At 35.8% G+C, this 16,241-nt stretch overlaps 1 protein-coding gene across 1 annotated transcript; it reads left to right on the top strand.

The window, feature by feature from the left end:
• The first annotated feature begins 1,398 nt into the window (after window positions 1–1,398).
• Window positions 1,399–2,947, top strand: LOC110900663 (protein FAR1-RELATED SEQUENCE 5-like). Its single transcript, XM_022147541.2, has 4 exons — window positions 1,399–1,482; window positions 1,576–2,142; window positions 2,268–2,671; window positions 2,764–2,947. Exons 1-4 carry the CDS (start codon window positions 1,399–1,401, stop codon window positions 2,945–2,947), a joined length of 1,239 nt encoding a protein of 412 aa, XP_022003233.2.
• The last annotated feature ends 13,294 nt before the right edge of the window (window positions 2,948–16,241 follow it).

Here is a 16,241-nt window from a genome sequence, read left to right as displayed (position 1 = left end):
AGGGGTTTTATAAGTACATGGTGTGTTTTCATATAAATAGATGCTGGTTTGCTATAACAGTTGTTTGTGGTGTTATTTTAAACACATTATGTTGTGTTGTGTTTTTTACTGTAGAAACATTTAGTTGATGATGAGTCATGGTGTTTTTATGTAAGCTAGGGTGTTTTTTATACGTACATGGTGTTTTTTCGTATTAGTAGAGGGTTTTTTTTCATAACAGTGTTTATGTGGTGTTATTTCATACGTATTATGTTGTATTGTTTTTTACTGTAGAATTATTTTCGCAGGACTTCAAACCTATCAGCCGGTTGGGAAACTACACCTGTCACCAAATTCCGGTAAGAAGACTTATTTACCAGAGGTAGATGAATCGCTTAAGCCGAGGGATAAGATGACCTTTGACACAGTGAACAACGCATTCCTCTTTTATCAGAAGTATGCAATGGCTTCAGGCTTCACTGCCAGGAAGTCTACTCAATACACACATAATGGTGTTATAAAATCTAAATGGTTTGTTTACTCAAAGGAGGGGATTAAACCTTTTAATGCGATCGATACATCTAAAAAAGATTGACACCTCAAATAATGGGTCAAAGAGGAAATCTGTTCGATGTGTTCCTTCTATAAGGACTGGGTGCAAAGCACGTATGTGTATAAAGTTAATGCCTTCGAATCTACACGAGGTATCTTCTTTCAATGAGGCACATAATCATTTTTTGTTGCTGAGGAAGATAGACATTCTACTCCCCTCTAACCGAGGTATGAACTATATGCAAGAGCAAGCCAATAACGCATTGAGTGCCTTGAACATTGGCCCTGTGAAAGCGTTTAATATCATGAGGACATTGTATGGTGGGTTTGACAAGGTTGGGGCAACCAAAAACGATTTTAAAAATTTCAAGCGAGACCTGAACAGGTATATATCGGAGTTTGATGCTGATCTGATGATTAAACGGCTTTTGAGGAAGAAAGAGTACATGCCTAACTTTTCAATGGAGTATATAACAGACGAGAATGGAGTTTTAAGGGGTTTGTTTTGGGCAGATGAAGATGCCAAAATGAATTTTTCTGTGTTTGGTGATGTTGTTTCATTTGATGCCACATATCGTCGTAACAAGTAAGTTTCGTAATTATTATATTTATTTTGGGTTTTACAGCTTATTTTTTTTCTTTAGTATGTGTAATTCATTTTTATGGTGTTTTTATTCCGTATTTGTTTTTAGGTACAACATGATGTTTGTTCCATTTACCGGCATCGACAATCACAATCGCAATGTTACTCTTGGTGCCGCTATAATAGGAAACGAAACTGCTAAAACTTACAGTTGGTTGCTAAATGTGTTTCGTCAAGCATTTGGCCATGCCCCTCCGGTGATTGTCACCGACCAAGACCCAGCCATGAAGAAGGCTATCGAAGATACATGGCCCGAGAGTAGACATAGGCTATGCATGTGGCACATCATGGACAAGCTTTCTGCTAAGGTGTTTAGTTGTTCGTCCTTTTAACCTTTCTTACTACTTTTTAAATACTTTTTGGTGATTATGGTGTTATATGTTTATTCAATGGTGTTTTAGGTTGGTGCTTCAATCTGCAATAATACAGATTTCAAAAAGAGCCTGTGTGCCATTGTGTGGACCGATTCAATTATACCAGTTAAGTTTGAAAGTGAGTGGGCTACCATAATGAACGATTTTAACTTGGTTGATCATGAGTGGCTACAGTCACTTTACCAAATCAGGGATACTTGGATACCAGCTTATTATCGTGAGGAGGTCATGTCCGGGCTTATGCGTACCTCTTCTCGTTCCGAGAGCGAGAACCATTTCTTTGGACAGTTCTGTAACCCGGGTTGCACACTTGTCGAATTTCTCGGGCATTTTGATTCTGCTATTGAAGCTCAGAGACATGAGCACAGGAAGAATGACCATGACACCAGAAATACAAACGCTGAAATATGGGCTGAAGACTTTGTTTTGGAGGATCAAGCGTCCAGGATATACACACGCACTATATTTTTTGACCAGCAGTTGGAGATACAAAACAGTATACACAGATGTGCTATCGGAAAGTGGGAAGACATTGGTGACTTCGTTAACTTTTTTGTGAAGGACTGGGAACAACCATGCACTACTTTCTTCGAGGTATACACATGATGTTTTGTAGTGTTATTATTGAAAATTGTATAGATCTTGGTGATTTCCAGTTGCATATGGTGTTTTATAGTGTTATTTAAGACAACTTTATAATTTCGAATGGTGTTTTATAGGTTATGATGCGGGAGGCCGACATGACTATATATTGTACATGCAAAAGATTTGAACAGTTTGGGTTGTTGTGCTCACACATCTTTTGTGTGCTAAGGATGCTTGACATTAGGGAGTTTCCACAACGCTATATATTACGACGTTGGACTCGGGAGGCTGTTCCAAATAGTGCCCCTGGTGCTATTCTAGGTATCAATGAGACTGAGAATCGTTATAATGAAGTTAACCGTGTTGTACGTGAGATCACATATTCTACAGAGTCGGTTATTAATCAGCTTGTCACCAACTTTGATGCGCTATGCTCGTTCAGGGATCATGTTGTTAATTATTTCAAAACTGCTGATGAGTCTGTCGTCAATGCTCCACCTAAGAGCCGTTCGTGTTCCCATTGGAACAAGATTCAAAGGTATGGGTAAGCCTAAACGGATGAAGTCCAAACGTGAAATTTGCAGTAAGTCAGTTGGGTAAAAAGAGCCGTCAACGTCAAAACTGTTTTAGATACGGTCATAACAGACGTTCTTGCAAAAACCCTACCCGGACTAAAGAACAAGCTATGGCCGAGGATGACGGTGAAGAAGCTGATGAAGTCGACGAGGAGGAAGATGAATGGGAGGAAGTTGAAGAAGATATGGATGAACAAGATGAGGATGCATTAGACGAGGAGGATGGGGAAGAGGAGTAGTAAGTTATTTAGAAATGTCAAAAAATTTCGTTATTTTTAACGTACTTCCTTATTGTTTCGTACATTGATAGGTTTTTTATCGTTTTCCGGATTCGCATACACTCATGGATTTATTTTGTTTGCTTATGTTCGAATTTTAATATTACCAGTGACAATGGTTTATATATTGTTTCTGTTAAATACGTTTGTTTATTGTTAACCAGTTCTGTTATTTTTTGTTCAGTGTGTTTTATTATGTATGTTGCAATTTTGAATAGTGTTATTTGTCCTCACTCGGATATTTATTCTAAACTGGTGGTTTATGTGTTTTTTATGGAGTTATTTTGTTGTTAATGGTGTTATTTGTTAATTCAAGTTGAGTAGTGTTATTTGTCTGTATAGAAATTATTTTTTTTTAATTTGTAGAACTGTGGTGTTTTTAGTTGTTCAGGGTGTTATTATTGTGCAGGTTGGTTATTTATGTATGTGTAGCGTTATTGTGTTATTTACTTGACTATAGTGTCTTAATTGTGCAGGTTGCAAAAGAGTTGGTATATTTTCTTACATATTTTGCATGATCATCATTTACTTTGTAAAAAACTATCTGGCCAATACGCGTTCTATGTGTTATTTGTCCTCACCCAGATATTTATTCTAAACCGGTGGTTTTATGTGTTTTTCATGGAGTTATTTTGTTGTTAATGGTGTTATTTGTTAATTCAAGTTGAGTAGTGTTATTTGTCTGTATAGAAATTATTTTTTTTTTAATTTTGTAGAACTATGGTGTTTTTAGTTGTTCAGGGTGTTATTATTGGTGTTCATATGTTCAGGTTGCTTACTTATGTATGTGTAGCGTTATTGTGTTATTTACTTGACTATAGTGTCTTAATTGTGCAGGTTGCAAAGGAGTTGGTATATTTTTTTTACATATTTAGCATGATCATCATTTACTTTGTAAAAAACTAACTGGCCAATACGCATTCTTTTTTGTGCCTGAAATCGCAATATTAATTCATTAAAACACCAGAATAAAAAGGTGTGTAACACACAAACAGCTAACGATTGTAATCATACTTATCATAGTAAAACTACACCATAATAACAACTTTGTCAAAACGCTAACACATCATATAATCTATATTTCCCAAAATGTTTGTCTTTCAACAAAAAGATTAACTTGTTCTGCTGTCCACTTACACTTCAGCTCCCAACCTTTCAGCAATCCGATCAAACGCATTCTCTTCCATTCTCAACCTATCATCCTCGTCCAAAAGTGCATATTCTTGTACTTCTTGTTCCACAACTCCCCGTTCCGTGTTCACGTCGCTTAGGAGCATTTTTGAGAGGTACTTCTTACGCAGATCCTCGATTTCGCGTGCTTGATCAGGCAAAACCAAGTTCGTAACGTCCCTCTCATTCGATAAACCACACATCCAATGTCCAACGTGTGTTCCTATTCAATACCAAACCATCAGAATTGTTCATATTTCGTGTACATTTATTTTAATTATTTTTTAATAAACATAAATATAAACGCGATTACCATTGTAAGTTTCCATATGCCGCATAAGGAAAATACCACAGTCGATGCCATTGTAAAGTGTTTGCCATGGCAACTCTAGTCGAACTGGTTGTGTATTCCTTAGCTGTGCAGCGATTTTTGGATGCATCGATCTTAGATACCGACAAAATGTACTTATCTGCAGTTACAAATTATCGATGTTAACAAATTATTTTTTTTGTTACGGTAGCTGTATAAGAATAAACATTCACAAACATACCATCTTCTCCACATTTCCTTGGTATCTCTCTAAGCCTGCAGCACCTTCTATGTTGTCAATAATAAAGACATCTCTTGTTCTCAAGTTGAAAAACAGCAGATAGTAATGCTGCCCGGTCAACATGGGTATAAACACCATCTCAAAGTTGCCTTTAACTACTTTTGGCCCTGTTGAATCAAGCACTACATTCATGTTGTTTGTAAATTCTGCTAATCGTCCATCTTCAGATAACGCGAAATCTTTTTCCAGCTGTGGTGTTTTTCAGGTAAACAAAAAATGAAATTATGGTGTTAAGTTAAGAATTCACAATCACATAATTCTGTTATTTAAATCCTTTTCCAGCTGTGGTGTTTTTCAGGTAAACAAACAAACAATCTGTGTTATTTACATAAACATGGTGTTAAGTTAATACATGGTGCTATTTAACTATGATCACATGATGCAGTCTGTGTTCACTTAATAATCTGCAGAAATTAAACTTACCAGCATTCCTGCGTTGCAGAATAACCTTGGGGCTGTCCCCATCCTCCTCTTTTTTTCTTCATGGTTCAACAACGCGGCCCAGGCACTGATGACATTCACGTGCACAGTTACACCAGGCATCATCGATTCAAAAGGCCCCCTCATAACCGACACGTTACCGTTGTCGCTGAACAAAATATCCCTACAAACCGAAACACCGTCGACACGAATGTATAATTCAATATATGTTCAAAACTTATAACGTATAATACACCACATAAATACGTTTTTTAAAGTCCAATTTGGATACTTACCATACGTTTCCTACTGCAGAAAATATACATCGAGCAAGTGTTTCTTCAGCATTCTCACGAACGGTTCTCAACATAACAGGTCGATGCACGTACGGTGACCGCAGTGCCGCCGGAAGCTTGATTGTTCGTTTCAGCCTCGGCGATCTTTGACGCTGAACAGGCTCCGTTACTTCTTTACGTTTTTCATCCGTTGCTGCATCGGCCAGTCTTGTTGAAAAGTTCACCATTTCAATTCCTGAAACGTTGAACTTTGTCTCTGGTGTTATTTCACTTTGAACCCTTTCAACAACTTTGTCCAGTTCTGCGACAAACGAAGCCGTCATTGGTGAAAAGGGAGAAGTGTGTGGTGTTATATGATCTTTTTTTTTCTCGTTCATAGGAGTGTTATATCCGTCTAATGATACACTACCTTTTTGCGGATCAACTGGTTCAACTGGTTCAACTACCTCAGCCACGTCATCCTTTTCTGCCTCAACGTTTTGATCTCCCTTTTCCACTTCATCTCCATCCTTTTTTTCCTCATCGTCAACGACAAGCAGCAATTTCATTAACTCCTTCCACACCAATCCTTTCTGTTTCAGCAGATCACTATCCGGGAACATCAGACACGATTCTGTTATGGTGTTATTGATCTTGTGAACGCATATCTCAAATTCTCTAAACAAGTTATCCAACAAATTGGCTCGAACCTGTACAAAACCCCGGTTTAAAGTGTTATCATTAGAAATAACATATACTTTCAAGTCTAGTACAAATTTTAAGATGTTTACCAGCTCAAAATCGTCATGAACTGATGTTCCTGATGCTGATGGAGTGTCACCATATTGAGAGACCATCGGAGTGCGGACTTCGCCATCCGGACCTACAAATAATGCACATGTTTGGGTGTCAGTTTGTGACAGTAGGTAATCAGCATAGTGTCTGTATATACCCAAGTGCGCATCATCATCTTCGATCAGCACATTGTCCATTCCCTTTTTATGGCCTTGTTTTTGCTTCTTGACTTTTTTTCTATCACCCTCAACCCCTTCTGCTCGTTTGTGTTTTTTATCTTCCCTTTTCTTTGTCTTCTTATTTTGTTCAGTATGCATCCTTTCCATATCACATTCGAGATTGTCCAGAAGATCATCATCTACAAGTTCAATTATATTTGAACTGTGTGATGAAGGTATCTTCTTTAACACAATTCCATAAGCAATCTGCGACAATATTTTGCAATAAGTTTTATTCCCAGACTAAGTTTCAAAATAATTGTGAACCAGATAACAATATTGATGTTATTCAGTTATATAGTGTTATTAAGTAAAATAGGGTGTTATGCAGGTATATAGTGTTATAAAGTTTCATGGTGTTATTTAACCATATGTGGTGTTATTTAGAAATATAAAGTGTTATTAAGTAAACTGTGGTGTTTTTTATACATATAAAGTGTTATTAAGTAAAATGTGGTATTATTTAGAAATATAAAGTGTTATTAACTAACGATGTTTCACAATAATTTTTTAATACTAAAAGTTAATTACTTACCGCAAGTAATAACATAGGCCCTCTAAAAGCATCATCGCCACCATGCCACGCTGTTTTCGTTCTTTTGAGACATGAGATCATGTACGCACACCAATTGAAGCTTTTTATATCCACATCCGACTGAATATTTGAAATGAATCGCACATTGACGGAGTTGTTCGTCGTGGTTTCTCCTAGGAGTGAGAAGTAAAGAACCAAGAAGTTCAGTACAAACAGTCTTCCGTTATCAGATTGCCAATCCAATATGTAATTCATCAGCTGAACCGGTGACAAGCGGGTGATATCCATATGCTTAAACTGATCTCTGAACGCTTGGACAACAACATCCTTCCTTTTGCTCGCTTTCTTTTTTTCAGCAAGATCCGTTGGACCCATAGGCAGTCCGGAAACACTCCTAACAAGCTCCGACGATATGTTTACAGTGCGCCCGCCGTCCACGTTTAAAATACCATTGTCTGGGTCGTAATTTGTAACCAACCAGTTTGCCAAAGTAGTAGGCACACCTGTCACCTTATAATGAAAAATCGAACCAAACCCAATTTCGCCCACTTTCTGACGTTGTTCCTCATTTAGGCCGGATGCTAGTGTTATCAGATTGTCGATACCTACTTTTGGCCTGATCCGTGCACCCGTGAATGGCTTATATGGCTGTATCACTTGTTGATGCATTCCACGAGACGTTCCTCTTTTGGCAGCCGATTTCCGTCGTTTACCCGGTGGTGGGGTGTCGACAAATCGTCATCCGGGTCTCGCAGCAGATCTACAACAATTTTTAATATTTGTTTTAGTAAACAACTACTTCAAAATATTAACACTTCAACATAATACCTTTTTCAGATGTTATATTGATGGATGGGTGTACGACAAGTTGACTATCATTAACATCCTGGGCTGCAAACAAAAAATCAACTTTTTAATCCTTTATTATAAGCAAACAACTTACAATTAAAACATCATTTTTTTCAAAACGTACATTGTGTGTTTTTTATCGACGGCGGAACCTCTTCTCTTGTTTTCGCATTACCCACATCATTCGTCCCATCACCAACATCTGTTTTATTCAAAGCGAACATTGACAAAAACATCACTCAACAACTAACATAAACACATATGGATACTGGGTAATCATACTTTATTGTTTTTGATTTCTCTATAATTTAAACTACATTTCGATTACCTTTGTCGTCCTTATTTGACGTTTCTGAGTCACTACATACCAATGGTCTGTCAATTGTGTTTTTGAAACGTGATTTGTACATTTTGCCCCTAAGCTGATGGCTTGACCTGACTGTAGAAATAATTAAAAAACAATATTTAAAATATTGCATCACCAATGGCTTGACCTGACCATAATAACACTCTTCTTATAGATCAGCATGATAAATAACACCCTTCATATCTAATCGTAGAGAAATAATACTCTAAAGCTAAATCAACATGTAAAATAACACATACTAGATTCATAGCACCCTACATAACACCATAGTTGCAATGACGCTTTATTAAATAACACCCTTCATATAATTCTAACAGATAAATAACACCCCATTTGAAGTTGCAGTATAAATAACACCATACCTATTTATAACACCATTCAAAACAATGACACTCTATAAAATAACACCCTTCATAAAAATCTACAAGATAAATAACACACCATATGAAGTTGCAGTATAAATAACAACATACCTATTTATAACACCATTCAAAAACACCTGATAAAAACTCCATACAGCACGAAATATAACTACACAACAGGTTTATAACACCATTTAAGATTTATAACACCATTTAAGACAAACACCCTTACCAAATACCAAAAACTAAGCAACCTAAACACCCTAAACCTATATAACACCAAATAAAAAAACACCCTTTGAAAAAAAACACCCAACTTAGTGTTATAACACTATTATTGTGTTATAACACCATTATTAAAATGAACACTAGGTTTAACACCATGATAAAAAACACCATTAACGAATTCCAAAACAAACCCAAACTAAAAACCTTAACTGATGAACTACATAACACCATGGAAATACACCCTTATTCAATGAAACCCTAGTTTCAACACCATTCGACAATGTCTCAGTATATATTTTGGTCTTGTTTAACATAAACTACCTTACATTATAAAAAACACCATTAATCTTCAAAAGTATTAAACAATACAGTCGAACCTTTTTTAAAATTAGAGGTTGATTTCTTAATTTTTGGTTTTATAAGCCCCCGATTTGTAGTGTCTTCTACCGTTGAATGATCCATCTTCTTCTTCGTCCTTCGTTCCATAGTATCAGACGACGGCCTTCGCTTCTTTCGATTGTATACGATTTCGATTTTAGGGCTCATTGAATCTGCTTAATCTTATAATCTTTGGTGGGAAGAATCGCCCTGTTTCTTCGAGCGTAAAAAACGTAAATGAGAGAGAAATCAGGTATAATAGATACGGTTATTGATTTGAAAGTATATGAAAGCCCTATTATACCCCTATCAAATCAAATCAGTATTTAAAAAACACTATTTTAATTACAATATTGCCACTCTAATCTTAACCATTAGATCAATGATCTAATGGTTTCTATTCTTTCCTATCTTTCTCACAAAAACTATATTTTTTACAATAACCTTACCCTATATATATATATATATATATATATATATATATATATATATATAGGGGAAGGTTTAAATGAGAACGCTAAATATTGTGAGAACCGTGAGAACAAATGAAAAAACCGCAAGAACTTGGTCAAAAACAATTCAAATTCAAAATTTTTTTCTACACTTATCATTATTACTCGAATACAATGTTAAAAATTTAATTTACACGTTTAAATTTACGTGAATTCGTAAATAAAGAAAATTTACACATGTGTAAGTTTGCCATTTACACATGTGTAAATCTTTTATATTTACACATGTGTAAAAAATCTAAAAAGAGTGATTTTGAAAGGAGAAATGAATTATTTGATGTTGTAAATTCTTTTTTTGATGTTGTATCTTAATTACAATGAGTTTTGTATTAAAAAATTGGTTTTGATTGGTTTTTTCATTCGTTCTCACGGTTCTCGCAATATTTAGCGTTCTCAAGATAACCCTCCCCTATATATATATATATATATATATATAGTGGGGATCCTACGGAAAGTGTGTTTTTCCTAAAAAGTGTAAAAAGTCATAAAACACAATAATTTCAGGCATAAAACTCACAAATAATAGAATGAATATTACTAAAACACCATATTCAAACTCTAATAGTCCATAAAAACTTCAAACACACCATCGTAGAACTATGAATATAAAACGCACAATGCTAAACAACATAAAACACAATAATATTTGTCATTCCACAATCAGAGCCTTAACATCTAAAACACAACACAAAACCCACATACATGATGTTTTATTAATCTTCATCATATTATTTGTGGGTTTTTGGTGTGTTTTACGGTTGATATTATGGTGTTTTATGACTTTTTACACTTTTTAGGAAATTTGAACTTTCTGGCCAACTCCTATCCTCTATATATATATATATATATATCTATATATATGTATGTATGTATGTATGTATGTATGTATGTATGTATATATATGTATATATATGTATGTATGAGCGTGTAGTAGGTTGAAATAAATAAACAGATTTTTATGAATATCCCGAAAATTAATAACATAGTGATTGTGTTTATTTTTCTGTTGCGACAAGAAAGGATAATGTCAAGAACAGAGAATCTAGGCTTTTATTAATCACAAACCAGATGTACGTACAAACCAAGAATCAATCAAACAATAATATGAGTAACCCAGACAAGAACAATACGAACTAATTCTAGACTTAGATGATGGATGTGATGGACGACAAATACATAATATCAACAGAAGGTTTCAACAAGTGAAACAAAGATGAAACTCAACAGATAAAAAACGACGATTCTTAGTCCAATAATCTCAAAAGGTATTATCTTTGTAGCAAGTTAAAGGGCATACATGTTTAGTGGTAACAATAGCGGACAAATCATCATTCTTATGAAACCACATACGTGCCACAAAGTTACCAATATAGACTTCATTAGGAGTTCAGGACACAAAATCAAAGACTAGCTAACAGTGTACTTGATAACAAAAGATTCACTAAAAGTTAATATGATAACAGGCTATGAAACCTGTTTGAGTTTTTAAAGTCCAACAACCTACTTCTAAACTTAGAATTGACTTAAGTCCATCCAATAAAAAAATAAAAAAAAAACAAAAATTAAAGAGCTATATACAGTAAATCCAAATGGGCATTTCATTAAATAGGTGGTGTGCATGATTATAGTCATAAAATAATTAGATATAAAAAATTACACATGAGCTTTGCAGTGGTGCATTACATTTTATTAGTTAGATTCCAGACGATCACACTTTTTTGGGCTGCCCATAGACTCTTTTAGAAACCATGCAAAGGTGTACTAGTATCAAAAGTGAGTAGACAAGAAAGTTGTCATTGGGGGACCCAGCTTTGAGACTCTATTACCTATAGTCTTTACCCACAAAAGGAAATTGGACTTGGTTTTATTTTGAGCCCAAGCCACATTTATAGTAGAGTAAACTGCATTTAACATGGAGACGATTGGTACACACAATTGGAAACCGAATCTTTAAGAATCAGGTAATAATCTACATACAATCAAGTTTGTTTTTTTGAATGGCAAAGTTGGATCACTAACATCGTGCCGCCAGCGGAACCACCCGAGCATATCCATCTCCACTAGGAAATAATGTGGGAAAAACCACCTTGTGGGCTCCGTACAATCAAGTTACACATGCGTTGGAGTAACAAAAGATGCATTTTATGATGCTATGCAAATGAAAAGGTAATTAAAGTATCCCATGTATTTAGTTATGCATTAATGAGGTCACGATTTTTTTTTCCTACGGGTTTGGAAATTTTAAAGGGGCGAACAATCGATTATCTATCAATAAATTTCGGCTTTTTTTACGGGTTTGATGTCGATATTTCTACGGGTGCAATGTCAAAATACAAATATATATAACACTAAATCTATTTTTGATACGGCTTCAACCAAACCCGTACGTCTCTATGTACCTACTCCCCTGACTTCAGCATAAATGGATACACGATAGCATTTAACATTCTAGAGGCTATAACATTTTTAGAGTTTGTGTTTTCTTTTAACTTACACCCTGAAGAAACAAAGTGCACAAATCAAGGCTAAAATGTCGGATCCGGGATTGATGCACGTTACGAACATGGATGAACAATTGTGAATTTGAGTATGCACATGAGTATGTGTAGGGACTCTTCGAAGAACAGGGGTGGGAGAAAAACAAATACACATACGGAATATTATATTCCCACACATATTAATGATGACATTAGTGGATACTTACCTTTGCTAACCGACACAACCTTAGGGTGTCCGGAGTGGGGGCGGCAAACCCACACGGCACCGATCTTTGATCAATCGACAACCAATGCCAAGCCTTTTGCCGCATGAGTGTTTGACGAAATGGGGTTTGATTCGGTGAAGCATAACCGATTCGGCGAAGGGAGTGAAGGGGAGAGAGAGGGGGGTGTGTGGTGGGGTCCATGTCATCTCAACCAAACACACATTTTTCCTTTTTTTTATTTAAAAAGTTTACCACTTTACCAAATGTCTAAACCATTGCCAACACTTTTCAGCAAAGTTTAAACACTTTTCACTGATTGACGTGACGCACTCTGATTGGTTGATTTTTTAGTTTGTCACTCTCAAGTGTTTAACCACTCCTAACACTCTTAAACAAACTGACACACCATTTGACTTTATTATCTACAGTTTGACTTTTCTATTCTAATATTGACTTTTACATTTTACTTCTAAAATTTCTGAATTTCTTGATTAGAATTCTTCTTCCAACATAAAATGATGACTTTGTGAACACTTCAAATGTGCAGTTGCTTTTGTTTTCACCAACGTACTTGTGGTAAGGCTGGACGGTATGGTGACCGTCCAGCTCCGGCGCCGTTCCACCATCCTGCTCGCCCTCCTCCGTCGCGTCGTGAACGTCTTCTTCTTGCCGATGGGGGCGGTCCATATGAGGACAAAACTACCTCAAAAACATATATATACATACAATATATAATATATATTTAGGATCATCCCCATTTCCATACCTCCATCCTCTTTGCCTCATCCTCATGTCCATCCTACGTGGCGCTTACGTGGCGGACCATCCTCCAAGGGAGGACGATCACCATACCTTTTGTTGGATTTATGACTGTCCCGCTCATTGGAACTCCAAAATGGTCTTCGAACATTGGTGCAATCACCGCTACCTGCCAGTTTGAAAACCAACTGTAACTTTGACTTTTAAGTCATGAATTTCCACTATAATTCAACATTTGATATCTATTTTGCACCAATGTTACACCAAATAATGCAGTTGTAAACTATCCTTAAGTATTGAAGAAAGCACGCATCCTCCTGAACCAGTTGACCTTAAATGTCAAATAATTTCATTACCAATCAAAACACGATATTGGTCATGACATTGACTTAGCTTCAAGTTTTCATAGTAATAGTATTATTAAGGTGTATTTTACGTATTCATCACTAGTCAACAACTTATAGCAAGCAATGTGCCAAGTCAAACGTTGCATTTTAGAACAGATAAAGCATTCAAAGTGTTGGGGTTAAATTTGTGCAACATCGTGTCCCAACTTAACCCTTGATTTGATAAGAGCAATCAAGAAATTCATAATATGGCCAATATTATTAACTCGTTTGCAGTCAATAGCTTGGTTTAGCTTCGACATCTTAGACACCTGTTCAATTACGAGGTATGGTGACTAAAGTAAAGAGTTGACTGGAAAGTGGATTGGGATACTAGAGTTGAACACTCTCTGGAGTAACACTCGGCCGTTTAGGATAGAGGATAGAACCTGACACCTCTGCAAGGAGACTAGACTCTATCTATCATTGCCTAATCCACCAAAATGACACAAGTAGGAATTGAACTTGGGTCTCCAATGGAGAACCCAATCCTCGCTACCATTAGGCCACAAGTGGTGGATTCTTTACAAATACCTTTAATCTCCTTCTTGATCTTTTTTTTTTTTTAACATGGACATATATTTAGGGTCTACGCATTCACCCTCATGCTATCTAGACATCCTTTTATACCACACATACAAACATTTACATGTCGTGTAGATTTATATTGGACCCACATGAGAAAACCATGGTACAACTTTCAAATCAGTCATATATACGCCACATATAGTTCTATACATGACGTATACACTAACACGTATAACACATATAAACCTATACATGTCAATGTATACGCCATGTATAGGCCTATACATGACGTATAAGAGACTGATTTGACTGCGACGTGAATCAAAAGTAAAAGCTATACCAAGCGTACAGGTCTATACGCACGTATAGCTTTCAAATTGTAAATTACAAATAGAGGCCTGCAAAAGATTCATCTTCAACCATTTGTCGATTTCAATCTCCTACATTCTCAAAACCGTTCATCATTAGTGATGTCGTACTAGGACCTCAACTATTTCTTTGAGCAATCTCCCAAGGAGTCATGGGTGCATGAGACCGATCTAGGTATAACATCTAATAACTTATTTGTTGTTTTGATTATCAAATACTTATCATAACATTGTTTTCAGGAGGATTTTGGTGTTCAATATTCTGACGATGATGAGAAGGTTGTGTCTGACGTTCATTCTCAGCAAAACATATTATTGCTAGATTTGAATGAGCCTCCACTTTTGAATGAACCATGCATCTTATCCGGCACAACAAGAATATATATCCAATTACAAATACGGGTGTCAATCTTTTTACATGCAACAAGGCTATTTAGATGGTAGGGATACGTGGTGAACCCAGTGGCGGACCCATGAATTTTTTCATAAGGGTGCGGAATATTTTTTTAAAGATTTTAGGCCCTTAGGTATATATATAAAAAATTGGTTTCATATCGAGTCGGGTCATGTAAAACAAAAGAACATCAAGCTAATATTTATATAATCATCAAACACGTTAAACGTCGTTACAAACATATTTAAAATATCGCCCTACGGGGTTTTTTATAAGTTCATCGCACCGAAATTTTCAATTTTACTAACATATAAATCGCTCCATAAGTTCATAATGGGTATTTCGATGTATTTTAACGAATACTATTTTTTTTCAAAATGTCTTTGGTGACACACACACATATTTATGAAAATGCCAGGATTTATTCACCCGTTCACAAATACACTAGTGTGAGGTTCATTGGGGAACACTAAAAAAGTGGGAAACAGTGGGGAACTAACTCAAACGAACTCCGATTGGACTCATTCCAGCGGCGTTGGAACCGTCTCGTCGAACCCTAACTAGGTCTCTTAACCCTAAAACCCTAATCATAACCCCTAAACCCTAAATATATTAGGGTTTGGCTTTTAGGGTTTAACTTTAGGGTTTAGCCTTAGGATTTAGCTTTAGGGTTTAGAGTTTAGCTTTAGGGTTTAGGTTTAGGGTTTAGCTTTAGGATTAGCCTTGAGGGTTTAGCTTTTAGGGTTCATAGTTTAGATTTTACGGTTTAGCTTAGGTTTTAGCCTTATTTTTTAGCTTTAGGGTTTAGAGTTTAAGAGTTAGGATTTAGGGTTTAGGGATAAGAGATCTTAGTTAGGGTTCGACGAGCCAGTTCCAACGCCGCTGGAATGAGTCCAATCGGAGTTCGTTTGAGCCGGTTCCCCGTTGTTCCCCACTTTTTTAGTGTTCCCCAATGAACCTTCCCCTATATATATTGAAAAAGTTATTAAAAAATAAACATTAATTAAGTATATAAAGAGAAACAAGAAATAAAAAAATATAACACAAAAATGTAAAGTATTTTATAATAGTTTAAATAAATAGACGATTTTTGAGATTTGAAAGATTGTTTCTTTTTTCTTTTATTAATTTTATTACTCAGTCTTCTTTTTTATTTTTTGAGATTTTGACCAATCTTTCAAATTAACAATTGCATGATAATGGGCTCAAGTATACAGGCCCAAGAAATCATTTAAATTAGGTTTTATTTCTCTTATCTGAACTTTTTAACTTTCTCTAAACTGCATAATACAGTGCCGCTTCCCTCACTCAAGCCAAAGCCAGTCTCCTCATAACATATTCATCCATTCTAGCTTTACTCTCTTCTTCTTAACAACTCATTCTTTCGATCTCTACC

This window comes from Helianthus annuus, chromosome 11, assembly GCF_002127325.2.
Source record: "Helianthus annuus cultivar XRQ/B chromosome 11, HanXRQr2.0-SUNRISE, whole genome shotgun sequence".
NCBI classification, from domain to species: domain Eukaryota; kingdom Viridiplantae; phylum Streptophyta; class Magnoliopsida; order Asterales; family Asteraceae; genus Helianthus; species Helianthus annuus.
The sequence above is the reverse complement of the archived record's forward strand: the minus strand, read 5'-3'. Positions and strand labels throughout refer to the sequence as shown.

Bases quoted from the DNA above. Each gene is read 5' to 3' on its own strand.
- LOC110900663 (XM_022147541.2), top strand. From the start codon at position 1,399: ATGAAGAAGGCTATCGAAGATACATGGCCCGAGAGTAGACATAGGCTA. The intron at 2,143-2,267 runs GTATACACATGA...GGTGTTTTATAG, and splicing joins CATGCACTACTTTCTTCGAG to GTTATGATGCGGGAGGCCGA. The intron at 2,672-2,763 runs GTATGGGTAAGC...AAACTGTTTTAG, and splicing joins CATTGGAACAAGATTCAAAG to ATACGGTCATAACAGACGTT.